Source organism: Stenella coeruleoalba, assembly GCF_951394435.1.
Source record: "Stenella coeruleoalba genome assembly, chromosome: 14".
Classification (NCBI taxonomy): Eukaryota; Metazoa; Chordata; class Mammalia; order Artiodactyla; family Delphinidae; genus Stenella; species Stenella coeruleoalba.
Genome location: NC_137160.1, coordinates 81522891 through 81542563, shown reverse-complemented (window position 1 = coordinate 81542563; position 19673 = coordinate 81522891). Strand labels below are relative to the sequence as shown.

The window sequence follows — 19673 nt, the reverse complement described above, 5'->3', positions numbered from 1 at the left end:
GCATAAGTACTGTTTCTAATTTCAGCCTGTAAAACTCAAGGCAATGCAAATTGCTTCAAGAGGAGGGGAAACAGAAGGAGTACACACATAAATTAACATTTTAATAAATTCTGACACATACGTGAAGAATTTGACAAAGTCCCTGACATACAGTAAGCGCTCAATAAGTGATGCTATAATTATTATTTGAGCACAGTAAGAATGTTAGGTGCATTCTATTTTTCAGCCCATAATTATAACCAAAGAACTAATATGAATTGCATATTATTTTGGCTCCTCTACATTACCCATTAATCTCACAAAATCCATTTTAAAAAACCATTTGACAAAAATGTAGTACCAGGCACGCATTTAATAAGACCTCTGGAATCCCATCCATGCAGTTTAACTTTTCACATATTATTTACCTTTTAACATTTTAGGAAAGCAGATTCTGCTGCTAAACATACCCACAAGATTAAATTGCCAGAGCAGAGACAATTTAGGGTCTCTGCAAAGCTCAATTCAGGTTTCGGTTTAAATTTAATTTCTTTCATCTCCAAATAACCTAGATGGCAAAGGCATTAAATGACAATTAATGGATAACGGAATAACCTACTTCTGAATTTGTTCCTATGTCTGGGTCATTTTTCCCAGTTTTAAAAGAATGAGATAAAGTGGGCAGTGTGCAGAGTAGCCCCAGATGGGATAGCATCTTGAACACTGGCATTCGCTGAATACTCATGCAGAATCCAGAAATATCTCATGGTCAGGATGAAAGGTCTAAATTTAATACCAAAAACAGAAAATTGGCTTGGCTTCCCTGTACTCTGCACAGGAAAGTTCTTGTTTGAAAGTTCTGAAATAAGAAGGGGCTGGAGACATTAAGTTCATGGCATCCTCAGATTTTTACAGGGATTTGGAAGGTCTGCTGTTATCCCAAGACCTCATTTGGCCCATGATGGGAGTCTGCATTGAAGAAAGATAATTTGTTGGAAGGAAATCAGGGAGAAGGTTCGCACTAACACACAAACTCTCCACAATAAGCAGACTCATTTCTGGTTTTGCTTACCCAACTTTTGAGATTTAACCACCTTCCCTGACCACCTGAACGGGACATCTGTTGTTCTTGTTTGCACAGTGTCTCTACCTCTGGTAAGAAAATCCAGCCCTTTCTTTTGGGAAACCACCCTTACCCAATCAATTACTGTGTCCAGCAGAGTCATAACAATTGATTCAAGAATAATCTGACACATTTCAGACCAATGAGAATTTGCACTGGGAAATTGCTGGAACTATTGAAGCAAAGATTCTACTTTTATTGAGGATGCTATGCTTGAAGAATGTAAGCCTCTTGCTCCTAACAGCCCATTCAGAGAAAAGTGGGGACGAGAGACAGGAAGATGGAGGGAGAAAGAAAGTTAAGATGACATCACTGAGCTCCTGGATCAAACCATACCTGAAGGTAGTGATTTCCTTGGACTTTACAATTACATGAAATAATGACCATTCTCCTTATTTTTTTTATCTAGTACTAAACTCAGTCTTGAAAAAACACTTGACCAGGAGTGATTTTTTTTTCCCCTCTGAATAACCAGAGCAGAGGTTCACAACTGTGGATGGTCTTTGCAGTATCTATAAGGTTAAATAAGGGAGCTAGAAGGGGCAGCTTCCAGTTTCTCTCTCATCTCCTCCGCACTCCTCCCCACCTTCTCCTCCACTGGTGGCTGGTGAACATTTAAAGGATAATACCAAATAACAGCATTTTCTTTTAGTGCTTTGGTAGCAAGGGTAGAGTATGTTTCAACAACAGTCTGATTTTACAACCAAAAACTGCTAAAGAATCCATATCTTAGATCCCATAGTCTGCAACCATGAGCACCCAAGAAGCCAAAATTAACAAGAATTGAAAGGAAAAGACAAATCCAAGAAAGGCCACCCCTCCATTTACCCATGTCCCTGATGTGCATACCTTGCTTACCTGACTTAGCTAATGGAAGTGCTTTAGACAGTGGAGTTATGTACATGAATGTTCATAGCAGCACTGTTTTTTATAGCCCAAAGGTGGAAACAATCCAAATGTCTATTAATAGATAAATGGATGAACAAAAATCCATACAATGAAATATTATTCTACCATAAAGTGGAATGAAGTACTGATATGTGCTACAACTTGGATGAACCTTGAAAATATTACAACTAAGTGAAAGAAGCCAGACACAAAGAGCCACATATTTTATGATTCCATTTATATGAAATGTCCAGAAAAGGCAAGTCCATAAAGAAGGAAAGCAGATTAATGGTTGCCAGGGGCTGAGAAGTGGTGGTGGGTTTGCTTAATCACATTAAGCAAACTGGGAGATGATGGCTAAAGGGAATGGGGTTTCTTTTTGGGGTAATGAAATGTTCTTGGATTAGATAGTGGTAATGGTTGCACAACTCTGTAAAGATGCTAAAAGCAACTGAATTGTATATTTTAAATGGGTGGATTGTATGTATGTGGATTTTATCTTAATAAGCTATTAAAAAAAAGAGTCAGGGTAGGAGTGGGAATCTTTCAGAGAGGCTGTCTCACATGACTGAGGCTTCCCTTCACCTGTTAAAAGTGTCAACTATAGTTCAGCCAAGAGGCAGCTTTGGGGGTTTACAAGGAAGACTCAGTAAAGCATCTAAGGAAAAAAAAGCCTTCGTGTGTGTGGCTAAGCTTGGGATGTACTCAGCAATGCCTCCACTGTTGTGAAATTGTTGCTTGGTAAGCTCTTCTTGGATACCTCAATGAATCTTTTTATCTTAAATGAATCAAGGGGTGGTTACAAGTGGTTACAAGTCTTCCTTTGGTCTGTATGTGGGTCTGATAGATAGGCAGGGACCCAACATGTGCAAGGCTGCTCAGTGTCTCTCTTCTTTGCTCCAGATTGGAATATAAGCTTCTCAGTATATGGATCCCAGGAAGCATGCAGACTGGCTTCCAATTCTTTCCTGTGTTCCAGAGCAATCATATTAAGCACAAAATCAAGTTTGAGTGCAAAGAGTAGATTCCATTGCTTACTTGAATTGACACGTTCTTATAACTGTAATAGCAGCAACAGGCAGAGGAGGAACTAAAAACTACTAGAAAAGCCACTCTTACCTTTGTATAGCTGACATCTTTAGACTATAGAAGGAGCAAATCTAACCATCTCATTTTTTTAAAAAAAAGGGGACAAAAAAGGTAAAATGTCCTTAGCTCTTCCAGTATCGGGCACTGTTCTAATCGCTTAACCCATGTAATCCTCGTATTATTATAGCCACATTTTAGAGATGAGGAAAAGAAATCTCACGTGAGGCCATACAATGGCAATCCAATACCCAAATCCAGGGAGCCAGGAGAATCTCCTAACACACCCAATAGGATCAAGTAATTATACAATCCCTTGTTTGCACCTTTTATTGTTTCTCTCAGAGTTATTTAATTTTTCAAGGTTTTAAGTGTTGCCTCCTCCAACTAGTCTTGAGCATCTGTGAGCTGGGACCTGTCTTAGTTTCTCTCCAAGCGCCCTGCAGCCAGCAATGTACCCATCTTGGAATGTTTTGTTCCCTCTGCCCAAAAAACCCTCCCCTTTCTTGTTTGGCTAATTTTTACTGACCCTTAAACGTCACACTGTCCGATGGAACCTCTCCTAACAGTACAATCCCTTCAGCTCCAAATAAACTTGTGACCCTTCATCTGGACTCTCTCATCATTGGGTCCTTCTTTATAGCATTTGTCATAGTTATATTGGTGTTGCCTGTTCAATTGTCTCTCTTCTTGCATAGACTGTCAGCTCCGTGAGGACAGGGGCCAGGTAATTCCCTGCCTTCCACTGCATCCCCAGCAGCCAGCAAAGAGCAGGGCCTACAGGAGATGCCTAATATGGAATTTTTTTTGTTTTGTCTTGCTTTATTTTGTAAGTCTGATGCTAAATCTGTAGTTGGTTTCTTCCAAGATGTTTGAGCAGGCAACTAAGTTTTCAGGGTGTGAGGAATTTCATTTTTTTTTCTTCTCATTTCTCCATTGCCAGCTGACATCACGGAGTACAGTGGTTTCCACCCTAATAGGGGCAGTTCAAAATACCATTCATCAATTAAACTCTCCCCTGAAGCCAGTTAGTGCAGTCCCGGGATTCTCTCGGCTCCAGTCTTCCTGGCCTCCTCTGTGATCTAGACATGAAGATCTCCGCCCCCCACGCCTACCTCGTAGAACGTGAACCGCATGAAAATGTAAGAACTATATTCATTTCTGCAGGTGCCTAAAAATAGACTCTCAGAAGCCAAAGAGAGCCTTAGGCCATTTCCTTTTTTTTTTTAGGCTCTCAGAATATTAAAGAAACTCTGGATGAAAAAAATTAATTCCCAGTACGGGCTATGTGGCCCAATAATGTGACAAAGAAGCTGACATCTCTATGATGAATGTGCCTTCTGTTAATCTACAATTCACAGAAGAGACTACAATTGTTCCTACGTGTAACCTAATTTGGAGATACTTATGTCAAAAATCTAAATTTGAAGCCCAGGCTAAATGCTTTCTCAACCCAAATCCCACTGGCCCTGCCTCAAAGATGTCATCACCGATGTTTGGTGAAGGAAGGAGGGAAGGAAAGCAGGAAGGAGGGAAGGAGGAAAGAGCACACGAATTTAACATGGGTGAAAAACGAAGAGAGTGTTTCGTAAACTGCAAACTGCAGGACGCTGGGGAAAGTTTATTGCCACGGTAACAACCCGCAACTCTCTAAGCTGTCCGCAGTGGCTCAGAAATTGTGAACCTAGTTTGCAGGTGGGCCCCCCTCCCTCCTTCTTTCGCCTCCAGGGCCTTGGCCACAGAGCGCGCGCCCGGGGCCTCGCGGAAACGCGCCGACCCTCCCGCCCCCGGAAGTGATGTGTCCACGGCCTAGCAACCGTTGCCAAGGAGCTCGTCTCTAGGAACTCACTAGAGCCCGGATGCCTCCGGGGGGGGAAGTGGTTTCGTGAGGAGAATTTGAGGTAACTTCGCCAAGCCGCGGTCGGAAGCTCCCCCAAACCCCTAAGTAGGAGAGAACTCCTTCCTTTCCCAGTGCAGCACCTCGAGAACGGAGGGGTAGCAGCAGTTCAACCCCAACATCGGGGGTCGGCCCCTGTGGTGCCTCGCAGTGATCCGGGCGGCTCCCCCGCGGGATGAACCGCAGGGGAGCCCAGAGCAGCCCTCGCGAGGTGCCTGGGTCTGATGTGGGGTCCTCTGTCCGCTCTCGCGAACCCCGGGGCGTGAGGGGGTGGGGGAGATACTATTTTGGGGAATCTTGGGAGGCTGCTGGTCCAGCGTGCGTGCCAGCCTGGGACCAGGGCAGCGTCGTTTCTGTGCCGAGTTGTGCCAGATAAACGCATGTCCTGGTTTCAGTTCTTCTCCCCCACCCTCTCGGGTTCTTATGTGGGTGAGTGCTTGTGAATTAGTGTGGCGACTTTCCTTTGGAAGAGGGAGAGTGATTGCTTTTGCTAATTTTAGAGCGCAGAGCCCACTGGGCACAGACAACCTACCTGTTCAGTACATCTTTGTCTCCTGGGAACGTTTTACTTGTTTGTCCAAGTATTCTGGTTTTGGGAAGGGAAAAAAGAATATATATCTGTGTGTATATGTTACGTTTTGTGTATGTGTAATTTCTACATGTATATAATTTCTAAAGAGTTAAAAATTAATATATCTGTGTGTGAAGGTTGTGACGTGGACTTATACTTAAAATACTTTCAACAGTGGAAAATTTGCATCTCCAGTGTGGATTTTTATTTCATTTATGTAAAGTTTTCCTTTTATAGCTTAAAGGAAACAGTATGGAGGAAACCTCAAAATTTTAAACCACATTGGTTATCTTTTCTACCATCTTTTGGCTTATTTTTCAAAAATAATCATTTACTCATAATTTTATCATACTTATGAGGAAATGATAATATTTTTACATTTCAATGTTAGGTATCTAGCTCCACCCACCCACTTTAAAAAACCTATTTCAGAGCAAGGTGCATGCAGCTCCAATGAATGTCTTAAATAAAATAGCATCTCTTCATTTCATGGTTAGGCGCTATTAGGGAGCACTGAAGTATTTATTTCTCTTTTTTTTTTTTTTTTTGCGGTACGCGGGCCTCCCACTGCCGTGGCCTCCCCCATTGCGGAGCACAGGCTCCAGACGCGCAGCCCCAGCGGCCACGGCTCACGGGCCCAGCCGCTCCGCGGCATGTGGGATCCTCCTGGACCGTGTTCGTGGGCACGAACCCGTGTCCCCTGCATCGGCAGGCGGACTCTCAATCACTGCGCCACCAGGGAAGCCCTCTTTATTTCTTTTTTTAGTAGTTCATTTTTTAATTCATTTTTAAAAATAGCTACTCTAAAAAATTGCCTGTCTGCAAATTTCTACCACTTTTTCTCATACTAAACAAGTGATATCTGTGTGCAAGAAACACTAATAGCCTTGGTTAAACTGTTTCAGCAGTTAAATAATCAGGTAATCAATTTTTTAAAAAGTTATGATCTTCCTCACTGCCACTCTATTTAGGCTTATGCTTATTTTCTGGCCTTGGGCCTGTGAACAAATTCAGTCTAGTGGAAGAAGTCACTGTTTTAGATGCAGTGGATATTCAGAGATAGAATTAGGCACAGATATGTCCTCATGGAATTTACAGTTTAGTAGAGAAGAGAAACTGTCGGTAAGTAACTAGTACAGAACGGAAAAGTAACTCCAGGAGAGCAGTGCAGATAAAGTGGTCAGCTTGGAGGGCAAATGTTGCTATTCTGATGCAGAACTGGGGGATAGCTTGAGAAAGATCTCCTAGAGGAACTTGGATTTGGAGGGCAGGGCTTGAAACATGGTTAGGATTTGCACCTCTGGAGACGGGGGAAAGGGAGAACAGTCCTAGGCAGAAAAAACAGCATTAACTGAAGGCAGAGATGGAAAAGCTATTTAGGGAGCAGTGCTTATTTCAGTCAGCTGAAGTTTGAAAGGGTGTAAGGTAACAATTGGAAATAATATTGAGAAACTGTAAATTGAGCTAGATCTTAAAGGGTCTCAAAATCCAAGAAGTTTGGACTTTATTTTGTAGGCAATGAGACGCCTACAAAATGATTTGGAATGGGAGAGGCAGAGACTGGAACTATTGAAGGCAAAGGAAATGAAGGCCTTAATTACTCAAGGGTGGCAGAGTTGATGCATCAATGTGTGAAGAGTACCTGGTGGAGGAAACCCAAAACAAAACCAAAGAGTGCACCCCCAAGGCTGAAGCTTGCAGCCTCTACCCAGCTTCAGGTGGTTGTGGCCATGTACCTAGTGGGTCCAGGGTTGCCAGATCTGATTTTCCAGAGAAATTGGTAATTTGGATTAATGTGGGCTGCTAATTAAAAAAATATATATATTAGAAGTATGTTTACAGGCTAACAAGTTTTTACCTCTAGGTAGAAATTGTGAAGCTGAGTGGGAGAAATGTTAATGTCGGTGGATTTTGTATTCATTTGTCCACATTAATTCAATGTTAATTCAGATGATTGCTATCAGATGCATATACAAAAACAGGTCATTAAATATTAACAGTATGTACTGTAGCATTCCTAAGAAAGTCTGCATACTCTTTTTCTTTTAACAAAATAACCCCTTCACAGCATTTTATATGCCATGTAGAATACTTCCCATGCCTACTTCCTATGAACTTAATACTGACTTTCTGTTGACTGTTTTTTGTTAATACAGAACTTTTGTTACCAATATTGAGGAATTTTTTTCTGTATTTTTACTCTTTAGTATAAATTATAAGACCTAATTATGAGTGATCAAATCAAATTCATCGTGGACAATCTCAATAAGGAGCCTTTTAGGAAGAACTATAACTTAATCACATTTGATTCCCTGGAGCCAATGCAACTATTACAAGTTCTCAGTGATGTTCTGGCTGAGATTGACCCAAAGGTAAGAGTTTTCTTTTTCTCTGTGATGAAAAGGGTGGCAAGAAGGCCAGTTTCTGCCATTAAATATCTGTGCATCTAGGGCAAATTATTTAACCTCTCTGGGCCTAATTTTCCATGCCTGTAAAGCTGTAGATAGTAGATGATCTTTAAGGTTTCTTAATAGCTCAAAAACTAAATTATCTACTTGTACCTTATTTAGAAATTATTTGTCTACTTCCAAACATAAATAGATTTGGTCCTGGAATGAAGATGCTTTTACGAAAGGTTTAATTGTGTTGCAAGTTGGCTCATGTCTCTCATACACTGGCCTTTTCCACTGAGACTTTTTTAAGCTTGACCTTCTTAATATGAATCCTGATTGTACTTGTATGTACCCTCACTTGGAATCTGGGGGCCTCCATACTTAATCTGTTTTTGAAGAGACCATTGTGACTGTTATGCTCTAGCAGAACAATTTTGTCAGTGAGTTTAAATATTGTACTTTGTTAGATACACAATAATAACATTTTTTCAATTTCTTTTTTAGCAAGTTGTTGATATCAGAGAGGAGATGCCAGAGCAGACAGCCAAAAGGATGTTGAGCCTTCTTGGTATCCTTAAATACAAACCTCCAGGAAATGCCACGGACATGTAAGAATCTGATCAAGTGTTGCTTTCTTAGAGCTGTGCTTTAATATCCAAACCTTCACAGTCAGTCTTTCTGGCAATACCTGTTTTCCCTAAGTCAGTGGCCTCAGAAAATCACTGAATTTCAAAATAATCTTGAATTCTTAATGTTATTTTGTCATGCAGGAGTCTTAAGTGAGTCAGTTCTTTCTCTTAATCAGAAAAGTCAGGCAAATCCATGATTCCATTTTATCATTTATCTGCCATCCTAGACAAAAACAATGACTTAAACCTGTCCAGTCAATGAAGTGAAGTATTTAGGCTGACTGTACCGGTTAATGGTTCCAAAACAACCTCCCTGTATATTCCAGTGATATATTAAAGGCCTAATTTTATGATTATTGTTAATGTGCAGACTGACTTTAGATTAGCCTTGGTTTTATCTTTTTAAAATAATCATGGAAAGCAATCAGGAAATTGTAAATTGGATTTTGAGCAAATGTTACCTCTTTTCAAGGTTTACTTATAAGCCTCTGTGTGTGCGTGTGTGTTTATTTTCTTTTTATAGGAGTAACTTTCGTCAGGGTCTGGTGATTGGAAGTAAACCTGTGATTTACCCAGTGCTCCACTGGCTTCTTCAGAGGACTAATGAACTGAAGAAAAGAGCATATTTAGCTCGTTTTTTAATAAAACTTGAGGTACCAAGTGAGTTTCTTCAGGATGAAACCGTGGCTGATACCAATAAACAGGTATACAATATATAAATGGTATTTTTAAGCTATCCGTAGTGGATTTCAAGGTGCACACATTCAAATATATATTGATCTCACTTTAGTTTATTTGCTGTCTCTGTATTTCCAGTGGCATCAAAAGGTAAAACAGTTATCAGCTAATGTTCAGCTGTAATCACTTATGAAAATATTGACTTTTGCACACAAATACCTTTTTGGTGATAGAGTATGTGGATAGAAAAAAAACCCCTGAAATTTGGATCTTAGAGTAATTTATTACTTAAGAATTGTGGTGCTCTCTCCGGCAGCACATATACTAAAAATTGGAACGACTCAGAGAAGGTTAGCATGGCCCCTGTGCAAGGATGACACGCAAATTCATGAAGTGTTCCATATTTTATACTCAGCCATAAAAAGAAACGAAATTGAGTGATTTGTAGTGAGGTGGATGGACCTAGAGTCTGTCATACAGAGTGAAGTAAGTCAGAAAGAGAAAAACAAATACCGTATGCTAACACATATATATGGAATCTAAAAAAAAAAAAAAAAGTTATGAAGAACCTAGGGGCAGGACAGGAATAAAGATGCAGATGTAGAGAATGGACTTGAGGACACGGGAAGGGGGAAGGGTAAGCTGGGATGAAGTGAGAGAGTGGCATGGACATATATACACTACCAAATGTAAAATAGATAGCTAGTGGGAAGCAGCTGCATAGCATAGGGAGATCAGCTCGGTGCTTTGTGACCACCTAGAGGGGTGGGATAGGAAAGGTGGGAGGGAGAAGCAAAAGGGAGGAGATATGGGGATATATGTATATGTATAGCTGATTCACTTTGTTATAAAGCAGAAACTAACACACCATTGTAAAGCAATTATACTCCAATAAAGATGTTTAAAAAATAAATAAATAAATGTGGGTTGAATAAAAAAAAAAAAGAATTGTGGGTAGTTAGGATCCTGGGCTTGGGACTGCAGAATACTTTGTTGATCAGTTCTGTGACTGTATAATTTGTCATCCAAATCAGAGAGGAAAGGGGTTATCATAATTACACTGGAGCAAAAGGTATAAATTGACAGTATGCCAGGCGAATTGGTACATGTGAGCACCTTCAAAGATTGTGTGTAGACAAAGAAGCCAAGCTTATGATCTCAAAGGATGTTCCAGTCAGGCAGAAGGTAGAGAAAGGACCAGGAATTTGTAATTTCAGTGTACTTTCCTCTCCAGAGTTTTGGGGTGATACTGGGTTCTGGCCTTAAGGTCTTAAAGCTCTTGACTACTCAGGATTCTGGCTGGTCTGGCTCCTGGTCCTGGGATTTCAAAGCACATTGCTGATCAAAGACTATGGAAAGAAAGAATTTAGGCTTAAGATTTCAAAGAACTTTGATTTAAAAGAAAAAATTTGCCTCTGTTTAGTGTTTGTGCTTTTGTTCTATAGTAGGTATGTAGGCCGTTTTGTGCCAGTTTGTTGTGAGTAGTCTGTCAATCTGTCTCTCCCAATAGATTATGAGATCTATGAAAACAGATATCATGTCTTATCCATCTTTGTTTTCCTCCAGAGTTTGGTAGGGTTGCTTCTATATGGTATGTGCTCAAAATTTGTATTAATCGAAACAATCAACTAAATGTTTTTTCATCCATATATTTTGGATGAAATATATTTCATCCATAGCAATCACTCAAAATAGAGTCAGTATTGATCTCTTAAGACATTTCTAGGGTTGAAAGATTTATGCAAATAATTATGTCAAATGTTACAGTAGATGCCTTGAGAAAAGTATAGCAGAATGAGACCACTGCAGCCCCTACCTTTGAATGCTTTACGTAATGTAAGAAATAGAGAGGTATAAATATGAAATATTTTATTTTATTATTTTATATTTTATTTTATTTATTGTAAATATGAAATATTTTATCCTCCCTACCCTCCCACATCAATAAATTTTTTTTTTTTTTTTTTTTTTGTGGTACGTGGGCCTCTCACTGCTGTGGCCTCTCCCATTGCGGAGCACAGGCTCCAGACGCGCAGGCTCCGCGGCCATGGCTCACGGGCCCAGCCACTCCGTGGCATGTGGGATCTTCCCGGACCGGGGCACGAACCCGCGTCCCCTGCATCGGCAGGCGGACTCGCAACCACTGCGCCACCAGGGAAGCCCGCACATCAATAAATTTGATAGAAACCAATTCCTCTGGAGTAAGGTTATTTTATTTTATTTTTTAAATAAATTTATTTATTTATTTGCCTGTGTTGGGTCTTCGTTGCTGTGCGCAAGCTTTCTCTAGTTGGGGCGAGTGGGGGCAACTCTTCGTTGCGGGGCTCAGGCTTCTCGTTGCGGTGGCTTCTCTTGTTGCGGAGCGCGGGCTCTAGGCATGTGGGCTTCAGTAGTTGTGGCACGTGGGCTCTAGAGCGCCGGCTCGGTAGTTGTGGCGCACGGGCTTAGTTGCTCCGCGGCACGTGGGATCTTCCCGGACCAGGGCTCAAACCCGTGTCCCCTGCACTGGCAGGCGGATTCTTAAACACTGCACCGCCAGGGACGTCCCTGGAGGAAGGTTATTAATAGGCTTTTACTAAACACGCCCAGCTAATTATTAATGGAAGGATTAATAATAAGACGTTTGTCCTCGAAGCATGTTTGAAGTATATGTATAAAATGACTTACACATTTAGCCATTTAGCAGAGAGCCTAATAAAAAATGAACATTGTGGGCTTCCCTGGTGGCGCAGTGGTTGAGAGTCCGCCTGGCAATGCAGGGGACACGGGTTCGTGCCCCGGTCCGGGAAGATCCCACATGCCGTGGAGCGGCTGGGCCCGTGAGCCATGGCCGCTGAGCCTGTGCGTCCGGAACCTGTGCTCTGCAGCGGGGGAGGCCACAACAGTGAGAGGCCCGCGTATCGCAAAAAAAAAAAAAAATGAACATTGTCTTTCTGAATGAAGAGTTTTAGAATGATTTACAGACTTGCAGAATATGATCAGTCAAGAAAAAATATTATTAATTTTCTGTCATTATCCACAAAAAGACCTATTTTAAAAAAATTTTGGATAAGAGTTGTGATTTTTTTCATTCATTTAACTACTTTTTATTGCACACCTGTATTGGTTATGCACTATGCTAGGCCCTAGGAATGTAGAAGTCTCCACAAGTAGTATGATTCTTATCCTCCTGACTCTCACTGTCTAAAGTAACTAGCAATTATAATTTTATATGATATTTACTCTGATATCATGGTACTCTGATATGGAATAGGTACAGGGCTAGAGAAGGCTTCTTTGAGGATAGTGGTGTCTGTGCTGAGACCTGAAGGATTAATAGGAGCTATCCTGGCAAATGGTGAGGGAGTCATAGAGTATTCTCTGAGGGAATAGGGTGTGTAAAGTGAAGGTGGAATATTCCAGGGATTGAAAGAAGATCAACAAAGCTAGTGAATAGAGTGTTAGTTAGGGAAGTAACCAGAGAAATCTTTAGAGGCCAGATTATATACACCAACTTTTTTTGTGTCCTGTATAAATGTTTAAGGATATATTTAAATGCTGTTCTATACCGATTAAGTAATCACTTTAATAGATAACCTGATTAAGAAAAGCCTACTGGATCTAGTCACTAGTTTATAATTTTTTAACTTGTTCTTTTAGTATGAAGATTTGATGGAAGCCTTTAAAACTTTGCATAAAGAATGTGAGCAGCTCAAGACATCTGGATTTTCTACAGCAGAAATAAGAAGGGTAAAGGAAAAAAAACATAATAACCATTTTTTGGGGAACTTGAATTAAATTCAGTATGAGTCTTAAGATTATGTGGAGGGCTTCCCTGGTGGCGCAGTGGTTGAGTGTCCGCCTGCCGATGCAGGGGACGCGGGTTCGTGCCCCGGTCCGGGAGGATCCCGCGTGCCGCGGAGCGGCTGGGCCCGTGAGCCGTGGCCGCTGGGCCTGCGCGTCCGGAGCATGTGCTCTGCAATGGGAGGGGCCACAGCAGTGAGAGGCCCGCATACTAAAAAAAAAAAAAAAGATTATGTGGAAACTAGTGATAGCAAATGGCAAATTTTCTTTTGTAGGACCTTTGCTGATTCTTTACTGAAGAAATTAATGAGGCCAGGGTAACTTCATAATTAGTTCTTATGTACTATATAGACCATTACCATGGATTAAAAGCAATTAAAATTTGGGTCTTGGGCTTCCCTGGTGGCGCAGTGGTTGAGAGTCTGCCTGCTGATGCAGGGGACATGGGTTCATGGCCCGGTCCGAGAAGATCCCACATGCTGCGGAGCGGCTGGGCCCGTGAGCCATGGCCGCTGAGCCTGCACGTCCAGAGCCTGTGCTCCACAACTGGAGAGGCCACAACAGTGAGAGGCCCGCGTACCGCAAAAAAAAAAAAAAAAAAAAAATTGGGTCTTTATCTAATATATATATATGATATAGAAAAAAAAATATATGTGTGTGTGTATTTGGGATCATGCTATACATAATTATTTGTTTTTTTAATCATTACATGGGAATATATTCCCATTGTTATCTTTCTAAAGTATGATTTTTCATGACTAAATTTATATTAATTAATTATTAATATTAATTTAATATTCTGTGGTATGGATAGTCTAACAATTTTTGGTGTTTTGTTTTCATTTTTTGCTGTCATAGATAATGCTGTGATTATCTTCTACATAAATTTATTTGGGGGTACCTGCGATTGTTTCCTTAGAGTAAATTCCTAGAAGTAGAATTGCTTATTAAAGCATATGAGAATTTTTAGGACTTTTGATGTATGTTACTTAGTGTTCTCCAAAAAATGTCCTTATATTCTTGCTAGGTGTGTAAGTTCTTTCTCTAAACAATTGCTAATTCTCACTTTCATGGATTTTGTATTTTTAGAAATCACATCTTTATCTTCTCATTCAAACAGGAAACATTAGAAGTTGCTTCCTCAGGGAGGCCTTCCCTGATTCCCTAGATAGATTAGTTCCCCCCAGTTCTTTCTGTTTCATAACACTCATTACACTTATGATTATTTTAATGCCTGTCTTACCAACTGTATTTAAACCCAGTGAGGGCAGGGACCACGTCTACATATCTTGTTCACCACAGTATCCCCAGTGCCTATCACAGTGCCCTGCATGTGGGAGGTTCTCAATAAGAGTTTGAGAATGTATAAGAAATGAAAGATGAACTCACATCTAATGGAAGAGAAAGACCCATAAGTAGATAGTTGTCACAAAGTATGGAATAAGAGTGATGTCTATCTATGGTTCCTCCATTATGTCATGTGAGTAAACTAAAATGATAAAATAACTTAGCGTCTGTGATTTTAATTTTATTAATTATTACCGAAGTATTTTTCAACATATTCTTTGTAAAGAAGTATGATTAAGCAAAAAATAGAAAATAATTCACTCAAAATGCCATGCTCTAGTGATAACTGCTACTGATATTTTAGTGAATATATTTAATATATTTTTCTTGGTATTGTATTATATATAAATGTTATAATCTGCTTCTTTCAAGTAATGTCATATCATGACTTTTTCTCATGTCATTCAACATTCTTCATGATTTTTAGTGATTTTCATTGTGTTGTGCCATGATTTACTTAATAATCCTCAGACATTTGGGTCATTTCCAAATTTTAGATATAATTGACATCTATGAGGATCTTTATAGATTCCCAGAGGTGAAATTACTGAGCCAGAATGCATACACATTTATTTTAAGACTTTTGATATTGTTCTTCAATATAATGCCACCAGTAGTAACAGTGCCTATTTTCCCAAATCCTGTCAGTACTGACTACCGTATATATTTTTCCTTTTATTATTACTGTGAGAGTTAGCCTATTAGTTTTTTGGGTTAGGAAGGATTTTTTGTTTGTTTTCACTAGAAACTATTGTGGAGCTGGTTAAATGACATTTTTGAAATCTTTATTTTTAGAGATGGAATTGGTTAATTGACAAAACCAGATACAAATTTATGTCTTGAAAACACCATAGCCTTAAAAATAATTTTGGTGGAAAATTGACAGAATATATAGTTTGGTATTTAACAGAGCAGACGGGATGTCAGCAGCTGTTGTTCATGTTTTTAGACCTGTACACTTTCCATTATAGAAGATTTTTTAAAAATCATGTGCCCATATTTGGAATCAGAACACAAATGTCTGGTTGGCAGCTTTACCTTACTGCTTTGTAACCTGTTTCAGTTGCTTTTCTAGATGAACACCAAGCTACCAAATAAATTACCCTGCATAAAGAACCCTGGGGTGAGGGGTGGGAATAGAAATGCCCTTCATCCAAAAGAGGATCTTTGTTCCTTAATGCTCTGGTTATAAGTGATGGAAATGGTAGATGCATAATCATGTAAAGACCTTATCTGAATTCTACAGACAAAGAATACTTTTTCTTATAACGTCTTCTTGACTACTTTTTAGGATATCAGTGCAATGGAGGAAGAAAAGGATCAGCTCATTAAGAGAGTTGAACGTTTGAAGAAAAGGGTAAGGCAAGAATTAGCACTGTAAGACTTTGGCCCCAATTCCCAAGGACTTGCAAAGATTTAGGAATGCAAATAAAGATTAAGCAAGGCATGAGTGTACATTGGAGGCTGGAGTCAAATACATTGATGGAAAGGGAATCTCCCTAGGCAGCAGCCCAAAACTTGTTAAGGACCTGGAGTCTGAAACTTTAGTGTCATCTCTAGGGAATACTGTTTACCAAAAGGAAATGATAAGTGGATGTCTGAGTCACATGACATGCTAACGTCTTTCTTAAACCTGATAGTAATATATACTATTTATTCCCTCACTGTAGGTGGAGACAGTTCAGAATCATCAACGGATGCTTAAAATAGCAAGGCAACTTCGAGTTGAGAAAGAGAGAGAAGAATTTCTTGCACAACAGAAACAGGAACAAAAGAATCAGGTACCCACATAAAAGTTTATATTCTCATTGTGAAAGAAATAGTTCCTGCTGATCATTCAAATGTAAAGAAGATTTTTTAGAATTGTAGTTCACGATTCCCTTTGTTAACATGATGAAATACTCTTTTTAAGAGTATTGTGTGAGCTTCCCTGGTGGCGCAGTGGTTAAGAATCTGCCTGCCAATGCAGGGGACATGGGTTCGAACCCTGGTCTGGGAAGATCCCACATGCCGTGGAGCAACTAAGCCCGTGAGCCACAACTACTGAGCCTGCACATCTGGAGCCTATACTCCGCAACGGGAGAGGCCGCAAGAGTGAGAGGCCCGCGCACCGCGATGAAGAGTGGCCCCTGCTCGCCGCAACTGGAGAAAGCTGTTGCACAGAAACGAAGACCCAACACAGCCAAAAATAAAATATAAAGTAAATAAATAAATTTATAAAAACAAACAAACAAACAACAACAAAAAAAGAGTATTGTGTGGCACCAACAGCAAAAACAATACCATCTTTTGGGTTCTATTCTCTGTAGGTATCTATACACTATCTTTTGGCCCATGCTTAACTCATGTTGTTCCAGCATTACAGAATATCCATTGTAATGTTAAGCAGTAAGATTAACTGCTAATAAAACTTCTAGAATCTCTTAAAGGGTGTCCTGAGATTGTGGGGCTATGAAAAAACATCCATTTTATTCCACTGATCACTGTATTCTTTACACTTTACTCCATGGGCAAATAAGCAGATCTTGAAAAGGGTCAAAATTACCCACACTCCACGTTTTTAGACTTTGCCTTAAAGAAAAAATAATTTGGCCAGAATTTCTTTTTTAAAAAAAATATATTTATTTTATTTATTTATTTTTGGCTGCATTTGGTCTTCATTGCTGCGCGCAGGTTTTCTTTAGTTGCAGCGAGCAGGGGCTACTCTTTGCTGTGGTGCGCGGGCTTCCCATTGCAGAGGCTTCTCTTGTTGTGGAGCATGGGCTCTAGGCACACGGGCTTCAGTAGTTGCGGCGCATGGGCTCAGTGGTTGTGGCTCATAGGCTCTAGAGCACAGGCTCAGTAGTTGTGGCGCATGGGCTTCGTTGCTCCACGGCATGTGGGATCTTCCCGGACCAGGGCTCGAACCTGTGTCCCCTGCACTGGCAGGCGGATTCTTAACCACTGCGCCACCAGGGAATTCCCAGCCAGAAAGTATTTCTTCTATTTTATTAAAAATCTATCTTAGGGCTTCCCTGGTGGTGCAGTGGTTGAGAGTCCGCCTGCCGATGCAGGGGACACGGGTTCGTGCCCCGGTCTGGGAAGATTCCACATGCTGTGGAGCGGCTGGGCCCATGAGCCATGGCCGCTGAGCCTGCGCGTCAGGAGCCTGTGCTCCGCGACAGGAGAGGCCACAACAGTGAGAGGCCTGTGTACCGCAAAAAAAAAAAAATCTATCTTAACACTGAGTAGACTTGTACATTAAAAATATATTTCAAATCAGCTTCATTTCCTACTAAGTGAGCAGTTTAGATGTTTGGCTCTTTTGGAACTTGGCTTGGCATCATAATAGTTACCCTGCAGCAGTAAGCTGCATTGCCCACGCCCTGAATGGTTACTTAGCATCAGTTTCTGATTCCTGAGCCATCATTTCTGAGAATGCTAGCATTCCTTAGAATAAAGAAAACCATGTTTTAACAAGAAAAGCCTGGTGCATATACTTTTCTAACCAGCATTTTTCCTTGATCACCTAATTCAACAAATAACTAAAGAAAAAGTTTCTGAAAGCTTTTCTTTTAAGATTTACATGAGAGGGTATTGAGCGAACCAATTACATTTTGGGTTTAGCTTAGTAATTTTTTAGTTCTTATCATTTGTTCCCTTTACAGCATAATAATTATGTGGAACTTGTATTTTTCATTGCATGTCTATGAATGGTAGGTTTCATTAGACTAAGGAAGTAATAGATCTAATTGTATTTTAAAGCTATTTCATGCAGTGCAGAGACTGCAAAGAATACAAAACCAGTTGAAAAGTATGCGCCATGCAGCAGCAGATGCGAAGCCTGAAAGTAAGTGGAAATTATATGATGATCATATAATATGATATAAGTCATCATATTAGCGAGAATATTAATTTAAATCAGTAGTCTTCCTTACTAATGGGAACTAATTATCATCAAGTGATAGCTCAGCATTTTAGGGCATCATTTCCTAGCTAGCAAGTGACAGCCCTGATGAAGACATCCTTAAGTGTTCACCTGTGGTTTTTAAATTCCCTTTCAGTGTTTTGTCAGAGGGTGAACTAATGAAAACCACGATGGAGAGAGGCTCTCTGGTGTGTGAATGTATAAAATACTTAGAATGTATTTTATGAGAATGATGGATGGAAAAAATGTGAATATTGTTTTAGTGCCAGGGCTATAAAGAAAAAGAGTAAAATGCTGGACCCTTAAAACTGTTGTTTCATATTTTGGGTTATGCTAATGACATGGGTATCCCTGGCTCTGCTGGCACATTAGCTTTACATAGAGGATACATTGTTCTGATATCCCAGATTATACCACCAAACCTATCCTAGGCATTTTTTAAGTGTGCTCATCAGAAGGGAGACCATGTAAATTGGAAGAGCAGTAAAAAGTTCTCATTGGTATTGGAGAAATATTTCAGTATAAATATCCAGCTATGGGAAGGTTAATTTATCTTTTTCTAGTATTCTGTGAAATATTATACTCTAAGATATAATATACAGAATGACTGTAATAAAAAAGACAGTCAATAACAGGTGTTGACAAGGATGTAGAGAAATTGGAACCTGCATACTTTGCTAGTGGGAATGTAAAATGATGCATCCACTTTGGAAAACAGTTTGGCAGTTCCTCAAAGTGTTAAACCTAGAATTACCATATGATCCGGCAATTTTATTCTACCAAGAGAGTTTAAAACATATGTCCACCCAAAAAGTTGTACATAAATGTTCATAGCAGCATTGTTCATAATAGCCAAAAAGTAAAAACAACCCCAGTATCCCTAAACTGATGAATGAATAAACAAACTGTAGCATATCCATACAGTGGAATGTTATTCAACAATAAAAGGAATGAAGTGTTGATACATGCTACAATATGCATGAACCCCAAAAACATCTTAAGTGAAAGAAACTAGTCACAAAAACATATTATATGACCCCATTTGTATGAAATTTCCAGAATAAGCAAATCCATAGAGATGGAAGTCAAACTAGTGATTGCCTAGGGTTGGGGAACTGTAGGGGAGGACAGCTGTGTTGGTAGGTGGATGATGGGGGGAGGAGGTGACTGCTAGTGGGTATAGAGGCTTCTTTTTAAGCTGATTAAAATGGTCTAAAATTGATTGTGGTAATCGTTACACAATTCTGTGAATTTACTAAAAGCCATTGAATTGTACACTTTAAACAGATGAATTTTATGGCTGTGTGGTAAATTATATCTCAATAAAACTGTTGAAAGAGGTAATACAGTATTTCCTTGATTCTAGACACATGTTCTTTACCATTTTAATTG

The 19673-nt window shown here is 39.9% G+C and overlaps 1 protein-coding gene across 4 annotated transcripts in view; it reads left to right on the top strand.

The window, feature by feature from the left end:
- The window catches only part of IFT81 (intraflagellar transport 81), a 105961-nt gene that overhangs the window by 15104 nt on the left and 71184 nt on the right, over window positions 1-19673 (top strand). The window contains exons 1-8 of one of the 4 annotated variants that reach the window (XM_079942314.1): window positions 4290-4977; window positions 7752-7916; window positions 8442-8545; window positions 9090-9270; window positions 12884-12973; window positions 15666-15731; window positions 16045-16155; window positions 18119-18203. In XM_079942314.1, the coding sequence (XP_079798440.1) occupies window positions 7773-7916; window positions 8442-8545; window positions 9090-9270; window positions 12884-12973; window positions 15666-15731; window positions 16045-16155; window positions 18119-18203 (781 nt within the window). In that variant the 5' untranslated portion in view covers window positions 4290-4977; window positions 7752-7772. Of the gene's footprint in view, window positions 1-4289; window positions 4978-7163; window positions 7263-7751; window positions 7917-8441; window positions 8546-9089; window positions 9271-11411; window positions 11451-12883; window positions 12974-15665; window positions 15732-16044; window positions 16156-18118; window positions 18204-19673 lie in introns of those variants that run through there. The other 3 variants (XM_079942316.1, XM_079942315.1, XM_079942317.1) reach the window with 3 other exon arrangements.